The sequence below is a fragment of the Chaetomium globosum genome, genomic scaffold (assembly GCF_000143365.1).
Source record: "Chaetomium globosum CBS 148.51 scaffold_5 genomic scaffold, whole genome shotgun sequence".
In the NCBI taxonomy this organism is placed as follows: Eukaryota; Fungi; Ascomycota; class Sordariomycetes; order Sordariales; family Chaetomiaceae; genus Chaetomium; species Chaetomium globosum.
In genome coordinates this window covers 762,308-782,353 of record NT_165980.1, presented here as the reverse complement: position 1 = coordinate 782,353, position 20,046 = coordinate 762,308, and the positions used below count along the sequence as shown (strand labels likewise).

Sequence of the window (20,046 nt, the reverse complement as noted above, 5' to 3'; positions counted from 1 at the left end):
AGCCCGCCCTCTCCCCAAACCATATCGTGTGATGTGGTCCGCTCGTCATCAGTTGTCCCAATCCATCCAAATCCACCGCCCCTGCCCTGCTGCCCTGCCCTGCCCGGCCAGGGTTAAATAAATCTATATGAAAACAACAAACACACGAAAGCTTAACTGACATCCCACCCCTGCCTCTCTCTCACCCCAACCCAACCCAACTTCCCCGTCCATCAACATCCCAAGATTATATCCCACCAACCCAACATACCGCACAGTCGATTGGCGTCGACCATTCGTAAGGCCAAACCAGCAGCCCTATCTGTTCGTCCGCGGTCACCCCTCGATTTCACTTCCACGGCAACTCACACTCTTTTTTCTTTTCTTCGTTTCTCTTTTCTTTCTACCCGTCCCCATTCTTTAGAAGGTCTCCGTGTCCTGCGAGCCAAAGGTATCTGCATCATCACACCCAAAGTCAGTCTCATATTCCCACATCACAACGTTGGGAGGTAGCCAGATCAATAGCGAGTAGTAGTCCAAGAGTCAGATGACCAAGGGGCTAAAGGAAATATAAAAAGAAAAAAGTAACAAAAGAAAGACTAACCTCTCCGCCTATCCCTCTCCTCCCCGAGCGCACCACTCCCATTGACACTGCCCCTCGATCCCGACCCCGTCGGCGTCATCGGCCTGGGCCCGCTGGGCCTCCTGTTAACACCGTTCGCAGGCGCCGAGAGCAGGGCGCCGCTCAGGTTGCGGTTCTCGAGCCGGGGGCTGCTGGCGCCGCCGCCGGCGCCCTCGCGCGTGCTGCTGCCGGCGCTGTGGTGCGAGTGGTGGCTCTGGCTGATGTAGCTGGCGGTAGGCACGCCGTGCGTCATGGTGCCGTAGCCGCTCTCCACGCTGTGGTGCGGCAGCGGGCTGCCCTGCTTCTTCTGCAGCTTGCTGAGCCGCTTGTTCTGTGGCGGCGTGGCCGCCGCGCTGCGCGTCAACTGGCAGGGGCTGGACGGCGGGAGGTCGCTGTCGAGGGCCTCCTTGGGCGGTCGGGGGCGGCGGAGCGCCGCCGGATGTGGCCGTCATACTCGCGGCCGCGGCCGGGGAGGAGGTCCAGTGTTGCTGCTGGTAGTGGTGGTCACCCCCCGGGGAGCCGTAGTTGTCGGTGTGCTGCTGCTGCTGCTGTTGCTGCTGGCCAAAGCGGTGCAGGCTAGTGACGGAGCCGGCCCAGTCAGACTTGGGGCCGAGAGATGAGTCGAAGCCAAGGGCCTGGGACTCGAGTGCGGCCTTGAAGCGCTCGGTCTGGCCCTGGCGCGGTTGCGGGTGCACAAGGTTCAGCGAGTCGCGGTGCGCCTTGTATTTGGGATCCTCAGGCGTCATGTACTTGGGATTCTCGGGCGTCATGTTCATGCTGACCCAGTTGGCGTCAGGCTGCGACGGGGATGACGTCTGCCCGTACATATGGTCGTCTTGGTCATCGCGGTATCCTTGGGGGAGGTCCGTCTCCGAGAACCCAGTATGTAGTTTATCAGTCTGGATGGCCTGGGGAGGGGCGAACTGGTAGTTGTCTTGGTAGTGGTCGAGGGACCCTGAGCGGGACGGTCCGGTGGGGAACTGGGCGGTCTCGTCCTTGCTGGACTGCTTGCTGTGGCGAGGAGATTCCGTCTGCACACCGCTAGACGTTGTCGTTTCCGACCACCGCGAGATCTTGGGAATGCGGAACCAGCTGGATCTTGACTTCTTCTTGCCGCTTTCCTCCGTCTTGGGAGTGTTCTCGTTGCTCATCAACGCCTGTGCTTGCGCGGCAGGGGCAGGCGGGGTTGCCAGCGGCACCGAGCTACCGCGTTGATCCTGGACGGGCGTCATTAAGTGCTGCTCGCCGTCCCTCCGCCCGTGGTCATATTCTTCCTCATTGTCTTCGGGCACGGTGCTTATCCTGTGCGCTGAAACCTTGCGGTCGTACCCGGGCTTGACCGACGTCCCACGCGACTGAATCGAGAGATATCCAGACTGGGAGGCATGGCTCGCTGTTGACGTGCCGGCCATGCCATCGGGCTCGTAGCCGTGGTCTTGTTCGCTTTGGATCTCAGGCTCCATGTGATCGTATAGTTGCTCGTTGTGGGTGCTCTGGTTCCCCTGGATGCCCGGAGCCGTTTGCGCTTTGAGAACATCGACTTCAGTAAGAAGCTGCATGAGCATGTCCTCAATCCTGCCGAGGTCGTTGGCCCCCTTAGCACTCAGACCTTTCAGCGCACGACGGAAAATGCTCCTCCTCTTGTTGTTGATGTCATCACCGTTGATAGTGCCCGCTTGCGAGCCGCCTTGGATCGAGCGCGGTGCGCTGCCGGGGTACGGGCGGGGGCCATTGATGGCGCGCTGAACAGTCTTTTCGGTATTCTCCTTGACCTCCGTAATGATCACATCCTCCGTGTCGGCGAGCAGGCGCTTGACCTCCTCAAAATTATTGCGCATCTCCGTCGCGGAACGGACCAGAGTGACAAGGATCTCCGTGTCGCGAGCACTGCGCTGAGCGTCGCGAACCATCAACTGAAACAACGTTAGTAACTTGCAAACGAATGGTAGGAACAAATACTCACATGCTGCATCAATGCAATGATGTCCGTGGACTCTATCCTCTCGATGCCGGTGCCAGTCGCGGCATCATACATCGGAGAGCCCATGCCTTGGGACATGCCGCTGAGCTGCCGAGTATGTTTTGGGGTGTTGTAGAACGGGTCCTCAACGCTCGGGCCGCCAGCACCCGGGACGACGTTGAAGTCCACGCCCTTGCCCTTTGCACCACCCTGGAGGTCAGGCGTCTTGTTGGGGCCCTGCGAGATATAGCCCTCGTCCACCTTGTGGCCCATCGGGCTCCGGGTACCATAGAGGTCGCCGAAGCCCGAGTTATCGAAACCTGGAAGCAGGTTGGTGTTGAGGCCGGGGATGTTTGCGATGGGGCTGGATCCCTCGTAAGGGTTGGTGACAAGAGTATCGCGCTTCTTGTCCTCGGACGTCCTATACCACTCATCATGCTCCTGGCTGGGTTGACGGCTGTGGCTCTGGGCTGCCGCCATGCCTGCGGCCGCACTCAAAGCCGCAGCGGCACCGGTCATAGCCAAGTCTTGCCCGCTCCTTTGTTGGGGCAATTCCGGCTCAAGGTGGGCCCCGTCCAAGCCGCGGTACTCAACATCATCGTCGTGGTGTTGGGGGCGCTGGCGGGGTGTGGCGTCGCCAGCCCAATGTTCTTCTTCATCGCGGCCACCCTCGCCGCCGAGAAGCGACGGGTTAGTGAGCAGGTCATCGTCGTCTTGCCAGCCGATTTCCGGCATCGGGTCATTCAGATCCGGCAGGCCGCTGAAACCCAGCTTGGGCTGCTGCTCCTCGCCGTGTACCAGTCTCTCGGCACTGGCGGTGTCGATGCCCGGGCGCGGCCCGTTCTGTGTGCGTTCCTTGAACGACTTGTTCCTTTGGACGCCGGCCCCCTGAAAGTCCATCTCGTCATCCGCAATGACCTGTTGTCCCTTGGCATTTTGGGCCCGTAGAACGGCGGCGGCGGCACCGACCGCTGCGCTGGTGATGGCTGCCTCCGACATGGTCGGCGACTGTCGGTAGGTGGTCTGGGGTACCTTCTGACCATACTCGTCGAGTTCATACTCGACAAATTCGCGGGAGCGGTGGCTCCCAGAGGTGGGAGTAGCCTCTCGTTCTTCGGGGTAGTCGTGGCGACTCCCCACGGAGCGCTTGGCCGGGGTGCCCGGATCGCGAGGCACCTCCTCGTCGAGCGTTGCCATTGACTCGCGCCCGTTGTACAGCTGGTTGCCAACGGCGCTAGAGGAGCCTGTTAAGGCGGACCCCTCAAGCATCGACCCGTCGACGAGAGAAGCCACGTTGGATTCGATACCAGCGGGATGAACAAAATCAGGGTTCAGGTTCACAGCACGGACATCGTCCCTAGATGGGACACCACCAAGCTCGCTGTCCGTTGGGTTCATGCCCGGGTTTCTGACGCTCCGGTCGTCATCGAATATCTCACGGTTTGTGGGCCCGTCCTCTCGTGAAGGTTTTCCGGCCGATACGATAGAATCGTTGGTTCGGTGTGAAGCCCGCGACTCTGGGTTTCGAATCTCGCTTCCGGTCTCCGTGTAACCAGAAATACTTGGGATTGGGCTTAGGCCGCGACGCTCCGGCTGATACGGCACGTACTTCAGCGGGGGCGGCACATCCTGGGTGCTGTAGTAGTCATAAGGGCTGTCGGGAGCATATGCCGGCCCGGAATCGGGATCGTCCACTTCGTCCTCGTCTCCTTGGTAATGCTTAGAGGCACGTGAAGGCACTCGCTTCCCGTTGTCATCAATGATGTACTCGTCCCATTGTCCGGTTCGTTGATGAGGCAACGTCTTGAGATCCCCGTGAGAGATATTAGCATGTTGAGTTCCCAACGACTGCTGCAATGTGATTGGTGTTTTGGTGGGAGTTGGGGTTGACGCTGAGGATAGTTGGTCGTGTGGTAATTCTCGGCTGGGAGCCAGCTCTTCGCTTGCGGAATGTGGCCGATCGGTTTCTGCGGTTAGGATGGATGCCCTTGTCACATCAGAAGCAAGCATTTCGCTCATCAACGGCATCGGCGGAATCGGCGGCCCAAGTTCTGATTCCTCATCCTCCAGAGCCAGATCGGAGCCGCGACTCCGCATCTCAGCTCTGCGCCGTCGCCTAGAGCGCTGTTTGTCGTCGGAAGGTGACTGGAGTACCTCGTGGGCGGCGATAGCGGCCGCACCCATGGCAGCCCCGGTGGCAGCAGCCTTGAGCCGGTCTGTGCTGCGGCCCGGGGTGTCGTCAAGATCATGGTCTTCAATGGTATCGTGACTGAGAGCGCTACTGTCGTCAAAGTCATTACGGGCCTCGCGATCTCGGCTCTCTTTACTCCTCATGCTATCGCGCGGCGTGACAATACTCTTGTCAAGGGCTCCAGACCGCCGCCGATCGTTCGCAAACTCGTCCCTCGAGATTGTGGTTGCGCTGGATGTGGTCGAGTCGCGGCGAGTCCCGCGCCGGCTCTGTTCCCTCTTCAACGCGTTGAGCTCTGGGAGGATGAGGCGGCGAATGGCGTCCTCAACCGTCTCGAGGAGTTTGGGGTTATTGATTGACGAAGTCTTCGAAGCGCCGGACCGAATGGAGTGTTGGTCCATAGAGCGATGACTTGGCGCGAAGGCGGAAACGACGCTAGAATCTACTCCTGAAATGAGAGACTCGCTATGCCCCTTGGATCTCCTCCGTGGCGACTTGGCGCGCTCAGAGTACTTCTCGTCCTTTGACACGCTACTTGTTCGGCTTTTGCTTGACCTGTGCTTGCGGTCCCTGTCCCTATCCTTGTCTCGGTTTTTGGATACGACCACCCTGTCTCGTTCGCGGTCTTCGCGGCCATCGCGGCTATCGCGGCTCTTGTTCCGGACCTTATCGGCGACGGCGGCAGCTCCCAGCCCCGCGGCAGCACCGAGGAGGTAATCGCCTGTGCGAGAAGGGCTCCTGCTCCTGGTGCTCTTGGCCTCGGACATGCCAAATGACGTAGCCGGCCCGGACCCGTCAAGGAAACTGTCGGCGGGGATGGCTGAAATCTCGCTCATGGCAGAGTTGTTGTAGCTGGCTTTGCTGTCGGCCGTCGGAATGAGCGGGCTTGCTGGGCGACGGCGGCGAGCATTGCCACTCCGCTCGATCTCAATGTCGATGGGGTTCCGGCTGACGTTGCTCTCTTCCGTCGCCGAAGCATACGAGCCCGCGTCCTCCATGTCGCCGCTGAGCACCGAGAGATCTTCCACTTCGCTACGGGCAGGCACAGACCGGCGACTGGGGCTCAATTTCCTCGCCTTTGTTTGTGTGATTTTGATGCGATCCCGATCCGATCCGCCCTTGGACCGGTGCTTGCTGCTCGGTCTAACGCGAACGCGAACGCTCGGTTTCCGATGTGAGCTTGTGCCGGATATACTGCTCGTCTTACCACCTTCGAAATATTCGATCAGTAGGGAGGTCTGCGATTTGCTTTGCCGATGCCCCGTCCTGATGGTGACGGGGGTTCCGTCGTCGGGGAGGGAATAGGTGGATTTGTCGTCGCCCGGTCTGGAAACATCGGTGCCAAGGTCGCTGTGAGCGTAGTCGCTTGCAACGTAGTCACTTGGGCCGCCGCTCATAATTGTCGAATTGGTTTCGGTGGGCGCGGGCAACGGCGGTGGAGATCTCCTCTTTTTACTCCCGATCCCCATGGTTGCGTCGAGAGCCAGCGGGCAGCTATTAGTTGGTTAGGTATCAGCGGGCCCTCGGTCCGTCGTCCAATTAATCCCTTCCACGGAGTCCCTCGGCGACCGTTTGGAGACGAGCGGGATTGGAAATCAGAGGCCCGCTACGAAACAAGGAAAAAAGGGAAAAAAAAAGTTAAGACGCAGTGTATCCAGGGAAAATGGTTGACCGGCTTCCTTCAAGAGAGCATTGGGCGCGGGAAAATCTGTCGAAACGTGGGTGATGTGAGCAGGTAGTCATCCCATAGACCGACAGGCCTCGAGAGGGGGGAAATGTCGCACACCTCGGGCGCCGGGAGAACGAGAGAAGAGGGCGCCCTGAGAGGGCTGCACTGGAAGAATGGAAATGCGATGGTCATACGTACTGTAAAGGGGCGCACAGAACAATGGGTAATCGGGGAGGCGGCCTGTCAAAAAGCGAGAGGCGGGCGCAAAACCCAAGGCCGGGGCGTTGTTGAAGCGGCAACCAGAAGAGAAGGGCGCCGGAAGAGCGGGGCAGACCGCAACGACGGCAGACCCAATCGCAGCGTCCCGAGACTTGGCAAGTTGTAGGAAAAGATGGGGTGGTCGGCTTTTGGGAATGCCTCGGAGGGAACGACCGAGACGTGCGCCGAGGAGTGGTGGACGATGGCTCAGAGAACCGTTTCCCAGTATTGCGGCGACGAGAAGTGGCGGATGTGCGCAATGCGCCCAGGCAGGAGGCAGACTCTTCTTCCTTCCGTGACTTGCTTCCCTGCAGTAAACGTCGGCTTCCGTCTGTTCTGCGGACCCAAGGAGGGACCTATGGGAGGCTTTGTTATGGTCCAGGAGTGGCCAGGATTGCTTGATGTGCTGGCGGTGCTTGGATGGGGCCGGCCAATTGCGCGTGGAGTCTGGGGTCTCTGGTGCAGCAACGTGCAGCTCGAGAAACGGCAGAGCCAAGATGGAGAGACGAGGCTCACGGGTTGCTGCTGCTGCAGGCGCTGGCGGTGCTTGGAGGGGAGGTCTCGGTAGGTACCTAGGTATAGAACTAAAGGCTGTGGAGCCAAGCGGCGGGAAGGTGTTGAAAAAAAGATGAGACAAACCCCCGAGAGCACGTTCCACGGATGCAGGTATCAATCTATTCCTGCGATGGTGTTGCCCAGTAGTTACATACCAACAGGGAAAACCCGAATGAGGGGGGGGCGGGGGGAAGCAAATGTCGGGATTCGACAATCGAGGAGGCTGGGCTGGCGGTTTGTTGACATTCAGCTCCGTCTCCCGCCAAGCACAACCAACAGGGCCATGCTGGTCCAGGGAAGTGGAATCCCACGAAGAGACGAACAGGGACTGAGCAGGGAGTTGGCCCTGCTCCGCTCCGCCTGGAGACGGGAGACCCCACTGGGCGATCTCTTGGGTTCTTGGCTCAGCAGATACCTTAGGTGGTGCCGCCCTCCGCTTCCCGCCACCATCACGCCCCCAATCATGCCCAAAACGATATCACCTCAATCCCAACCACTCGTTCCGAGTTCATGCGGCTGTCCGTTTCGTCAGCGTTTCTAACCTAGTGTAGTAACTAACCTAAAGGGCAAACGGTTCGCTGTTGAACGACAACATTGTAGACAGGACAGCCAACCGATTTGGTTGATGACGAGCATATACTTTTTCCTATCTAAATGTCTGGTTGCCAATCGCTTTGTTTGCGCCCCTGTTTGCAGCAAGATCTCGGGTCCTCGATACCATCGTCAGGGACCAGGTCTGACGAAGCCGGACGCTAACTAAACCCGAACTCAGATCTCGGGGTCCCGCCGTTACCGCTTTACTAATCGCTCCCGCTGTGGAACGGCAAGCTTCAAGAAAGGGGTAACCCCATGTTTCATATGAGCTGGGAATTATTGTATGCCCAAGTGCCTTGGTACGTAGGCAGGTAGGTACCGGGGTATGGTAGGTGCTGTTGTCGGGTTCACCTCAGTTCAGCAGTGCGTGGGGCGACAGATGAGAAGTGGCAGCCCTCTTCCCAGGTAGGTAGACTGTAAATGCCATTCATTCACGGGTACCTTGCAAGCGTTGCCCTCTTCGATGGTGAGAAGGCAATCCCGGCCAATACTTTCGCTGGTTATCGAGAAGTCGTGAACCGTACGATGTGCAATTCCAACGCTTGTATTGCTTTCAACTTAAAACCTATGGGCTGTTTCGGTCAAACACCGACCGTACAAGGATACTTCCAAAAGTATATAGGTACACACCAAACCCTCCAGTTCAACATACGGCCTAAGCTAGGTGCCTCCTAACCCTCCTAACCCTCCTAACCAAAACGACCAAAACGACCAAAACGCCCAAAACGCCCAAAGACGAGATCTACTCGACGCCAATGGCCTGGCACAACCCCAAAGCTCGCAACCGAATTACTTCTTGGGCCTCCGTTCCGAGATAAACTCAACCTCGGCACTGCTGAGAATATCGCGGATGACCGGATTCTCCAAGTAGTGGATCCCAAACCCGCCTCCGAGCAGAATCTTGAGCAACTCGACTCTGGTGTGCAGAGACCAGGTGTCGATGAGCAAGAACTGGTTGTAGATACGGATCTTCTCCCGATACCCGAACTCTCTGAAATCGCTCTGGTCATCGGTCCTCGACCCACCCGTGTGCGGGTTTGGCCCCGACCGGCCGGCCGTGGAGTAGCCCGGTCCCTTGCCACGCTCAAGCGAGGTGACAATGCTGGAGAAGTTGGACCGCAAGTTCCTCCGTCCCTTTTTGGAAATGGTTTTTGATGAGTCGCGAACAATTTCGGCCATCCGGGTCATAATCCGGTGCTGGTTGTATTGCATGTCGAAACTCTGGCCCGTCTCCTCTTCGTAATCACGAGCAGCCTCGAAGAGGAGCGCAATGTTGACTCCGGCGCCAGTCTGAACATCGGGGTCCGAACTGTCGAGCTGCTCCATGAACGCCTCGATGGCCGTCTCGCTCTGGTCCGTCAGGTCGTCCAAGTGACTCGCCACAAACGCCCAGGCCTGGAGGGCCGCTGTCACTACCGGGGCGCTGTCTGCCGCCGTGACAGAGTGGCCGTCGCTCTCGATAATCTCCAAGAGAAAGTCGAGAACCTCCTCTGCAGCCTCGGTTGACCCTCCTCCGTACGTTACAGCGATGCTGAGAGCGTGTATCGCCTCAATTTTGTTGTCTTCTTCCTCTGAGTCGTGGCATGCCGCTTTCAGGATCGGCAGTGCTTGCTCGAAAACGGTATCCGACGAGCAGGTGAGGACGGTCAAAGTGAAAGCCTTCAGCGCCCGTAAGCGCTCTTCGTCGCTACTACCATTCTTAACATCCCGGAGGAGAACCGGCATAATCTCGGCAACGGATCGTTGGAGCTGGCCCTGGGCAAAATGATGCTTCAGGAGATGGTTGTATCCCCCGAGGGTGGCTTCGCGTCCCTGTACGCTGCTGCGCTTGCGGTCCTGAAGCTCCGTGACCCGGTCCTGGAGCCGCTCAACCCATGTTGTAGTGCTTCCCACATCTTCATCTCCGTCGACCGAGTTGGCGCTCATGGTCATGATGTCGTCGTTCTCCGAGTCGCTAGCAAATTCATCTTCCGACGCGTAGCGGCTGCCAGGCCTGGAATTAGCACGCGAGCCCACGCGCGAGTTGGCCGGGGATCCATTTGGAGAATGGTTCGTTGAGGAGAGACCAGACTCTGGCTTCAAGCGGGCCTTGCGGGATACTGTCTTACCGGACCCAAGGGCCCGTCTCCGAAGCTCAGACATATTCTCTTAATAGCGTTTCGTCGCAATTTGTCGCAAGTATTCCGTTACAAGGGCGATACCAAGTGGTTTTCGTGGTGTGCGTGTGTGTGTGAGAGAGAGAGAAAGTGTGTGTGGATGGGTGTGTCGTGGGCGAAGTTTGGCGTTGCCGTGTGCTCAGATGATGGGATTAAGTAATATGGGTGGCGGAAACAGCGTGTTGCGTGAGTTCTCGGAGTGGTCGGGTGTTTGCAGTTGGCAGGTGATAATCCATGAGGATAAATAACAACCTAGGCAGAAAAGGCACGGTGGGTGGTCTGTGGCTTTGGCCGTTCGAAGAAATGTCAATAAATCACAAAGGTAACGCCTTCCGAGTCCGGGTGGTGACTGAATTTTCTGTCCCGAACAAGAGGGCAGTGGCCTCGGGAGACTCGCATAAATAGTCCACCAAGAAGCCTTCCTTCCAGGTCGTCGGTGCGGCAGAAACGGACCTCCCAGGTTGCTTGAACTGGGCTTGTGGGCCAGGTCCCGAACGGTGACGCACGAAAGCGCCACCCACCCACTGCAAGGGCCAGGCCTGACGTTGATGGCGGGGTCAAGCACCCTGGAAGCCTAGACTGGGCGGGCTCGGCGGGCACTGGCCTTGTCGCTTCAAGATGTCGGCGACTTCGAGCTCGTCATCTTCTAGTCTTCAAACTTATTGGAGATCTCTATCTTTCTCACAATCCCTCGTATCTATTAGAATTTGGTTTTGTTTTATTGGCGCCTCTCGCATTCGAACCACTTCTTCACTATTAACTAGTGTAAGATAAGTTTGGTGGCTGTGAATGGGAGTTGCGCCCCCAGAGCACCAGAAACCTTGGCAAGATCCAGGGTTAAAGTGGTTGCATATTGGCTAGCCGAATTGGGTTAATTCTTGACCCCGCGGGGCATGTGGGCAGTTTGGCCAGACGGGATATGGGCAACCTCTTAGTTGATATCTCTCGTTTAAAAAGATCTTCTAGAGAGTACGGAGTAAAGCGGGAGTAAAGCAGAAGATTGTGGTGCCAGGTGTCCGCCACTGGTATGTTGTTCGGCAAATCATCCCACCTCCCTGAGTCTCGTTGTGGTTTGAGTGTTAAGCCAACAGTCATGCGAGAGTGGGGCCACGATAAGATTGTGGGCTGCACCTTTTACATGTGCTTCCGGGAACAAATGAGCCAGGGCACAATGTAATCGATGCGTACTTGCACAAGCAGTGAAAGCATTCTGTTTCTTTGACACAGTAATGACTTGAGTTCAATCGGTGTGCTTGTAATGTCTGGCTTGTGGCTCGTGGATTGCCTTGTTTGCGATGCCTGAGGTTTCCCGATCTTATCGCAGCCCCGCACCGCCGCCCAAGAGCTCCGATCCCATGACCACAGCATTCATGCTTCCTATTCCTCAAACCCAGCCGCACATCTTCTTTCTCCAAAGTAACTCGTAGTAAAAAGCGAGAACCTTGATTCCGTACCAGGAATCACAGTATCTTTTATTTCCCCCAATCGGTAATTATATTACAACTGGCTGCCGCCCGAGGAAGGGTGAAAGGGCAGCCTTACGGAAGTTACGGCCCTGACCTGGTGTCTCTGCCTGGGCACCCCACCTTCCGAACCCGTTGCAGCACTTCCTGCCTGATTACCTACGTCGCCAACGCTTCACTCTCGTCTCTTAAGGTTCTTTCCAAGTCGAAGCGGGCACTTCCGAGTATCATATGTGAACTCGACCCATCAACACACAGTTCAGTTGAACAACGGACCTGTTCTCGAGAAGCGCACTTGCACAACCGCCACTTGACCGGACACCCTTTCCCTCGGGCACTTGCACGAGGCTCGAGCAGACAAAACCCCCCGTCGCGCACCACTCATTACAAACTCCGCAATCCACATCCACAGCTGAGCTCGCTCTGACGAGGAATCGCTAGGTACAAAACACCATCACCTGGGCTTGACTTTGACCTAGGCGGATCAGAAACCAGTACCCTTACCGCTCGAGAAGGACTCGGGCCTGCGTTACTCAGGATGAACACTCCGCCCGACCCTCGAAAATCGGGTATGTCATCACCTTATCTAAATCCTCCCCCCCCCTCCCCCCAAGCCCAAGCTTCCGATACTGACACGCCCTCAACTCTAGTGGTGCTCCGCCTCTTCGTGGATCAAGATCAATCCTCGGGTGTCGATACTTTCCCCGAACGCCACATTACATTGCACGACGGCAGGGACGGCGGGAGCAGCATCACAATCGGACGGGCTTCCAAGCTCTCCACTAAAGGCTTTATCGCCAGTGCCGAAAACGCTTGGTTTGATAGTCCGGTGATGTCAAGACTACACGCCCGACTATCGGCCAAGCTGGATGATAGGGTACATTGCCACACATTTTCAGTTTATATCGCCATACTAACTGCCGAACAGAAGATTGAGATCAAGGATCTTGGCTCGCTGCACGGAACATTCCTGAACGATGACCAGCATCTTTCGGCCCATGACCCCGTCGAATTACGTCAAGGTGATGTTCTACGATTCGGTGCGCCGATCTGGCGGGGCAACGAACAATTCGTCCCGATCGTGGTCAAGGTCGACTTCCAATTTTACACGCCGTAAGCGCTTGTCCGTTCGCTATACTCTACAGATCGCTAATATATCTTCCAGTGACGGCGGCGCCTGCACCTTCCAAGTGCCTGACGAGTCTGACGATGAGGACCTCGATGATTCCCAATCCGACCACAGCGTTGAGATGATAACTGCCAATGCTTACGATGCCGTGACAAAGAGCATAATGTCCGCCTACGCCGCCGCCACGTGTGAGGATTTGGTCATTGATTTGGCCGGCCCATCTACCAGCCAGTCACCCAGATATGACTCCAGCTTGCCAGTCCCGTGTGACTCTCAGGCTCACATCCATGACGTCCGGGAGCCAGCAAACTTCGTCGAGGGGCAAGATGAAACGGCAGATGATGTCATCGATGATTCAACGACTGACTATAAGTTTGGAGGCCCCGTGGCCAACGAGAATCTGGGAGACAGAACTCTCCATTCCGACGACATGACGGATCTTGAATCAAACGAATCCCCGAATATGGATGTAGATCACGCCTGGTATGGAACTGTGGAGCAAGACGATGATGAAGACGCCGAGCAAGACGATGATGACCAGGACGCCGAGCAAGACGACGAAGACGATTACCCAGACGAACAGTCGGATAGCCAGATGGATAGCCTTGAAAGCCAGAGTGCCGAAGACATGATCAGCATCATCTCAGACGGCGATTCCCACCGATCTGAGGCGTCGGACTTGTCGGACGACGACAGTTTAGGCCTGGAGTCTAGGAACGGTATGAGCATTTGTTATTATGCTAAAGTTTTGTCATTAATGTTAACTAGATTTCACTTCCTGGGAAGAAATGTCAGGCACATCTCGAGCTCCGCACTTTCCAGAAATCATTCGGTTGATCGACTCTATGTCGTCATCCCCGCACCCACCGCGCCAGACTGTCGCCGGGACCAACACCGTCTCCAGCATCGACTGGCTACTGAACAGCGAAAAGCCACGGATGTCAAGTCCAATAGTGGCTTGGGAGGAGCGAATAACTCCACCAGATTCTTCCCCGGCAATTATGACACGTCTCTGGACTGGGGGGGTCGACGATTCCCAGCCGGGAGGCGAGAACAAGATGACTCTCGAGGCGCAAAAGGCCGAACGCTCGCGACCGATATCGGTCAGAGACCTTTGCAACAATGAAGAGCCTGTGGATAGGCCAGGAAACTACGTGAACCACGTGCCGCGCGTACTCCCGCCATTGGGGCAGAAGCAAGTAGCGCAGACTGGAACGAACGAAAAGGGTAACGACCGCAAGGCAAAGCGAAAAGCGGAAGATATTTCGACCACCACCGATGCTGAGGAGCGGTGGGCTGGTTCCGTATCTGAGATACCGCCACTGAATCCGCCCGTCGATGAGACGAACACGCAGCCCGAGCCCCCAGCGGAGACCGTTCAAGAGGTTATTACATCGACGGGCCACGATGGCGAGCATCCCACGATCGGAGAACCGGAGACTCAAGATAGACCGGTGAAAAGAGCGCGCATGATGCGTGTTGCCGAGCGTCTGGGATATGCCGCTCTTGGTGGTGTCACGGCTGGAGCCATGATAGTTGGCACGCTTATCTACACGGCCCCCACTTTCGGTTGAGCTCGACGGCGGCGACGACGGCGATGACGGACCTTTTTCTTTAGTCTCAGTGTGACCCGGATTTTGCTTGGCTTCATTTTGCTTCTGCCATCTGGAGGTACTCCAGACGAGGAGAACGCCGAGGGGAAATGGAAGGCGTTCGGTACATGGTTCATTTCATTTCGGCTTTGCCTAGGGACACGGAATGGGATCATGGCGGTCGGGTCTGATATGGCTTTTTGCGGCAGGGTATGGGCAAGTGGAAGCGGTATGGGAGCAGAACAAAGGCATGGTCTGGCGCGCGGCATAACGGACGGATACGGGGCGCTCGCTGCCAACTTATATCGGCTGCCAAATTTGCTCTCTTCTCCGTACACCATCGTTCTTTGTACGTTTTAGGTTTGACCGGGATACTCGCGCTCTCTACCAGGTACTATAATGGTCATCTGCGTTCTTTTCTTATGAACCTTTCTCGGTTTAACTAGAGAGGGTGCTGGGGGGCAGATGGCCCGCTACATTTTTCCGCCGTTAATATGTTGTACTTGTTCGACAAAGTTGCAACGCCGGACGGCACCACCGAGCTCACGACTTTGCTAAGTATCATTTTTGGTTCCCGGAAACAAACATTTCGGGCATGGCTAAGCAGTTAGGCTTGAGTGATCACTCACCTACTCGCTGCCGATTTATTGGCTTGGGATGGAGCATTTCGACAGCCTGGGGGAGCCCATATGAGAGTGAGTGTGAATAAACCGAGCTGGGCGGCCGGGGGAGGGAACGTGTCTCGAGTGTTTGCGTGGCGGTGTAGGCGGGGGCCATGGGAGTATCGCCATCCCATGTCGAGAGGGCTATTGCATCAGCTCTGTTGTTTGCCCGTTATGTATGACGACATATCGACCTATTCGCCTACTTGTTTTGCCACAGCATTAGCCTCAGTGTAGCTATATCGTACTCGTCAGCCCAGACATCCCCACTCCGAATAACGAAGTGGAGATCCAGAGGGTGAATAGCTTCCTGGCGCCATATCGACGGGAAAGGAGACCGCATTCGGTGCTCGGTTTTTTAGTCCCCCTCTTTTTCTTTATTTTTTACTTTCCATCTCATGATTCTCTTCCACATCCTGTGACCACTAGTCCGTCGTAATTGCCTTGCCACTGTATCTTGTGTAGATCTCGATGCTCTTTGCCTACGATATCTAGGTGATCTTTAGACCGTGATCGTCGTGGTGAGGACATATGGACGATTGAACATTCCGCGCTTTGTTGCTCAGTGGATTCTTCAACGGGGAGAGGTTTGAGTGGGTGCTTGAAATAATGTCAACAGTGTCTTGAGTACTCGCGTTTGGATGGATGCTCGTCGTTAAGCAAACACAAAAAGAGGGTGGGAGGTATCTTGCTTAGTTTGAGTCCTGAAGAGGGAGCATTTTCGAAGGAGCAAAGGCACATCGGCCAATCAGTTAACCGCGGTCTTCCTCACGGGCCTTCCGTGCCCATGTCCTAGAGTGTTTGGAGAAAGAGGCCGAGTGCAATAAATAGGGGTGATAATATTAGTACCAAGAGTCCGGTAAGCCCTTACTATCGACCTACCGCACCGTAACTACACTCGAAGTTGTCTCAAGGAGAATAAAGATGGAGTGATAGAGTAGGATGGGTTAGAAAATAGAGGCATCTCAACAACACATGAGCATGCCTCAATACCTGCCTAAGCAGACAAAGCGCCCTTTCCCGCCACGACAGAACAGTGTGCCAGCTCGCCCATCACTCCCATTTTCCCCCAACCCCACAACCGACCAAACCAAACTCAACCAGCATGGGCCATCCCAAAAGCCCGTGTCACGGAGATAGGTAACGCGCCCTTTTTTCTCGCTCCTTCCACAAAAGGCAATTCCGCGCCGGTCCCGGAGCCCGACGTGTGACACCAAGCCCAACCAAGCCAATTCGCCAAGGCAGAGCGAGACAGAAGTAGAAAGCAGGAAGGCCAATAAGAGATAGCCGGGAAGCGCGACGTGGCCGGGGTTACACAGAATATCCGAGGGGAAGCACAGAGGTGTTCCAAATCGGCGCGTGCCCCCTTTTCCGGCTGGCCCGGGCAACTTTGCGTATTAGGACGAGGTATTGTGGGGGCGCCCCCGGGGGGGGGGGGGGGAGGGGTTGAGAGGAAGAGGATGAGGTGCGGAAGGGTGTCGAGGAGACGAGGAGGGTGGAAATGAAAAGAGAGGAGATGGGATTTCCGATGTAGCTCGGAGAACCGCAACAGTAAAACCAACAACAACAATGGGAGAGAGGTATACTGAAGTAGCACCTTGCCAACACCTGAAGAACCCAACCCCAGCTTTTCGGCAGCCGGCCCCAACAACCAACATGATCGCTGCTCTCTGCCTCCTGCCAACACTGCCTGCAGATGCGGGACGGGAGAGGAACGACGGGGCAAGGCAAGGCCCGCGAACCCTTGTGTCGATTATGTACACGAGGTGCACGGCACTTCCAGAGAGGAAGAGAAGCGGAGTAGCACAAAAAAGCCATGGCTGTTTTGCTCGGTTTGGCTGGCTGGCTGTCCGGTGTTGCTCGTGGTAATGTGGTCCGAAGTTCCTACAGCCGGTAAGCTTCTGGCGGCGTCGGGGAGACAAAACAATAAAACAACTGGGTGGTTTCTGTCCGATATGCCGGCGATGCCGGTCTCGTCGGGCAGGGAGTGTCTGTGAAAGGTGAGTTGTCCCAAGTCGCGCAGAGGGGAAAGGGGACCGTTGAACCGATATCCCGCGATGGATTAGGATGGTACCGTGCTTTTGGTTGCACTAAGCTCCCTTGTGTCCGCCTCATTCCTGGTGTTACCTCCCATTGAGAGAATAACTTATTTTGGGCATGGGTATCGTGAGGGAAGGTCCTGGGAGGATAGCGACCGGTGAGCTTGTACCTCCGTATCCCGGTCATCGGATGGTGGTTTGCCCTATGTTTTAATCTCTAATAACCGTGCCTATCTTTCCTGATCCCGGCTTTCCGTAAATGGGAGACGCATCCCGGTTTCCATGATTGGATTTTGACTGGGCGTCTCCTAATGATAACTGCGGGACGGCGTTGATGCCGTGGTAAGCGTGGGGAAGAAGTGTGTGTGCAGTCTGCATGTAAGAAGCGAACATCGGTAAGTGATGCCCAAGACGGAACGAGATGTCAGAATATGCGAATGCGGAAACACGTGTTAAGCTTGCAGGATCGATCTGCAACTTGCCGTCCACTCAGACGGGGCCACTCTTCGCAGTGGCAACGAGAAAGGGGACGGATTGGGCGGGCTGCGGGGCGAAGGATGAAGAGGTGAGGGGCGAGGATGGTGGTATCAGACGTGAATAATGAGTGGCATGGATGACGCGAATGCCATTCACGATGGCCCTTACTTGGGGGTGACAAGCTTGCAGACCGACATGGAGTAGCCATGATGGAGTTGGGCTCCTAGGACTGGTCTTGGTGCGGTCATGGTGCGGTCACTGCAGCCAAGACAAGCCACATTCGCTTCTCGATCCAGTCCCCTCCCACCTTTCTATTGGTACCTTTCTCATCGAGTCTCTGCGAGCTGGACCGGTGTGACAGGTTATCCCCGCACACCATATTCCTCGGCGGGGCTAGCTCACGCCCGGGTCTTTGGGCCCCAGTTGCCCCGTTTCCCAGTGCTATACGGGCAGAAATCACCAAGTCTCCTCTGATGCTGCCGGTCTCGGGGAATAGTGGTCTTACCTTTTGCCAATAACTACCAGATTTCTCAAGAGTCCGAGCGGTTTTAACTCGTCGAGCCGGGTGACCTTCGGGGGTTGTGAGGAGGCAACTTTGGGGCGAACGACTCCAAGTTAATGGCCCGGATTTGGCTTCGGTCGATAGGGATTCTGGTTGATAGGCACATGACAACGTTGTCCTGTACACGCCAGACTCTCGTCACGTCCTGCTAGTGCTGTTGGCCGGCTTTGGGAACGAATGGCGGCTTGTCACGATGACGTGCTCGAATTGGTGGCACGGATCCCATCTCAATACCGCCTGAAGATACTGGTGGGGACTGTTGGCTGAGATGTTATCGGCAGTTGCTCCCTGTCTAGGTAACTCGGACGTTGCGGAAGCTGCCCAGAGAGTCATGGCGGAAGCGCCCTCGGGCAACATCGCGAGTTGTCCGAAGGAACTTCTTGGAGCATGTGTCACCCACCCAATCCGTAGAACTCCTTCGCTCAGAAGGAATAGCCTTTAGCCTGATTCTTTCACCGGTATGGCCTGCATTCGTGGGTGACCACTGTATAAGCAGTGTACATGTACGTACAAGTAGGTGTAACGCGAGTGGGTAATGTGGGCTCACTGAAACGGCCACGGCACCCGGCACTCTGGAACCAGACTCGGGCATCTGCATGTATACCTCACTTTCCGTGCGTCGCCGCTCGTTTAAAAAGCAAACGAAAATACACACGGTCTGAACCCATAGCCAGCTGCTCGTGTGTTCAGCTTGGGAACCAAGTGCGGGGAAAGGAAAGAGGGTGTTGCAATACGTCCTCGATGAGACCTGACACGGCTTTTGGGCGTCCATGTCTCGGGGCCGGTGGGCGGTTTTCATGGCCCAAGGGAGACGCGGATAGCCGCAGGTGGGATTCTTGAAGGCGGGAAATGTTCGTTGGTAGCAGCCAAAAAAGTGGCGGCCTATAAGAATGGCAGCCTCGAGGCTTGGGCTGCGGCTGGTTGCATGAGATTCGCATGATTCCGGCTTCAACGAGTCGAACATTGTAAAGGGGTGTCAGCTCGCATGCATCGATCGCCGCCATACCGGCAAACTTGTGATATAGCGCAGGCAAGAGAATCAGGGACACAGATACCACCCTGGGTAAGAGTAGACTTGACGCATGCTAGTTCGGTTAACCGCTCTGGGTCGGCTCTGGGCGTGGACAACCTTCGAGGTTCCTGGATGTCTCACCAACCCGTGTCGGTAAACGTGCCGTCTTCACAGCTCGGGGATATCTGAACATCGGCACTAACACCGCTCGTCTTGGCGTATAACCGTGATCAGCAGACCCTCTCTTGCTGATATGGTGATGTTATTGGCCGGTGGAAGATCGAATGTTCGGAAATGGGTAGACGTGGGAATCGCGGTTGGCGGTAAGCAGGTTCATGGCCCACGCCGTAAAGGAACCGACGATTGATGAACAGGACCTGTCTATATAATACTGGTCTGCGGCCCACGGTTCTAGTCCCCAGTGCCGTGGAACTCCGGTGCATCTCTCCATCCGTTTGCTCCTCCTCTCGCAAGATTCACGAATTGTCAGTACCAGTTGTCAGCACCAATAGTAGCCCTCACCACAGCCTCCAACGGCGATATACTTGATCCAATGGAGCCCGAGGCTTGTGGTTGCGTCCGGCTCGGCGACGGTCGTCTGTACCAGCCGGGAAACTGTGCTTCATGCGGGGCAAGCATGAGAATGTATGACTCTCTCCTGATGTTGGCCTTCGCAAGGAAACTGACTAGAGTAGGGGGTGTTACCACTGCCATGGAACAGGGCTCACGTGGTATCCATGCACCCACTTATAGCCGCACGGAATGCAAGTTGCCCTGTCCGTTTTCTTGCCGGATAGCTCATCTTATGGCCATAGGAGCTCCTAAACGGCGGCATTTCCTCGCAGAACTATGCAGCGGTGGTGGCTCTGATCGAAGTGCCGTAACTAGGCTTATGAGAACGATGCGTTGTTTCGGAAGGTAGGTTTAGGCGGCCAGGCGAGTCGAGCGAGTTCGGGTGAGGTTCTCACCCGAGTCTCTTCCTGTTTTCTTTGATGGTTCCAAGTTGTCGGCGCTGTGCATAAGCCATACACCGAACACGGGATTTTGGTGACGAACGGCAATGGTGATTCAACTCGCGCCCATGAGGTTCGTTGCATTTTCATAGTACTTGGGGGTCATGGAATTT

At 56.2% G+C, this 20,046-nt stretch overlaps 5 protein-coding genes across 5 annotated transcripts; 2 read left to right on the top strand and 3 right to left on the bottom strand.

The window, feature by feature from the left end:
• Positions 1–399: 399 nt before the first annotated feature.
• Positions 400–6,221, bottom strand: CHGG_07086 (uncharacterized protein; the record flags this gene model as incomplete). The annotated part of the gene is made up of 4 exons (XM_001224741.1): positions 400–434; positions 584–932; positions 982–2,514; positions 2,565–6,221. 4 exons carry the CDS (start codon positions 6,219–6,221, stop codon positions 400–402), a joined length of 5,574 nt encoding a protein of 1,857 aa, XP_001224742.1.
• Positions 6,222–6,812: 591 nt separating this feature from the next.
• On the top strand, positions 6,813–7,247 carry CHGG_07085 (uncharacterized protein; the record flags this gene model as incomplete). The annotated part of the gene is made up of 1 exon (XM_001224740.1): positions 6,813–7,247. The coding sequence occupies one exon, from the start codon at positions 6,813–6,815 to the stop codon at positions 7,245–7,247; it is 435 nt and encodes a 144-aa protein (XP_001224741.1).
• Positions 7,248–8,617: 1,370 nt separating this feature from the next.
• On the bottom strand, positions 8,618–9,970 carry CHGG_07084 (uncharacterized protein; the record flags this gene model as incomplete). Its single annotated transcript, XM_001224739.1, has 1 exon — positions 8,618–9,970. One exon carries the CDS (start codon positions 9,968–9,970, stop codon positions 8,618–8,620), a length of 1,353 nt encoding a protein of 450 aa, XP_001224740.1.
• Positions 9,971–11,985: 2,015 nt separating this feature from the next.
• CHGG_07083 (uncharacterized protein) lies at positions 11,986–14,150 on the top strand (the record flags this gene model as incomplete). The annotated part of the gene is made up of 4 exons (XM_001224738.1): positions 11,986–12,016; positions 12,098–12,560; positions 12,613–13,295; positions 13,345–14,150. 4 exons carry the CDS (start codon positions 11,986–11,988, stop codon positions 14,148–14,150), a joined length of 1,983 nt encoding a protein of 660 aa, XP_001224739.1.
• A 3,744-nt stretch (positions 14,151–17,894) lies between these two features.
• Positions 17,895–18,872, bottom strand: CHGG_07082 (uncharacterized protein; the record flags this gene model as incomplete). Its single annotated transcript, XM_001224737.1, has 3 exons — positions 17,895–18,026; positions 18,309–18,392; positions 18,564–18,872. 3 exons carry the CDS (start codon positions 18,870–18,872, stop codon positions 17,895–17,897), a joined length of 525 nt encoding a protein of 174 aa, XP_001224738.1.
• Positions 18,873–20,046: the final 1,174 nt, after the last annotated feature.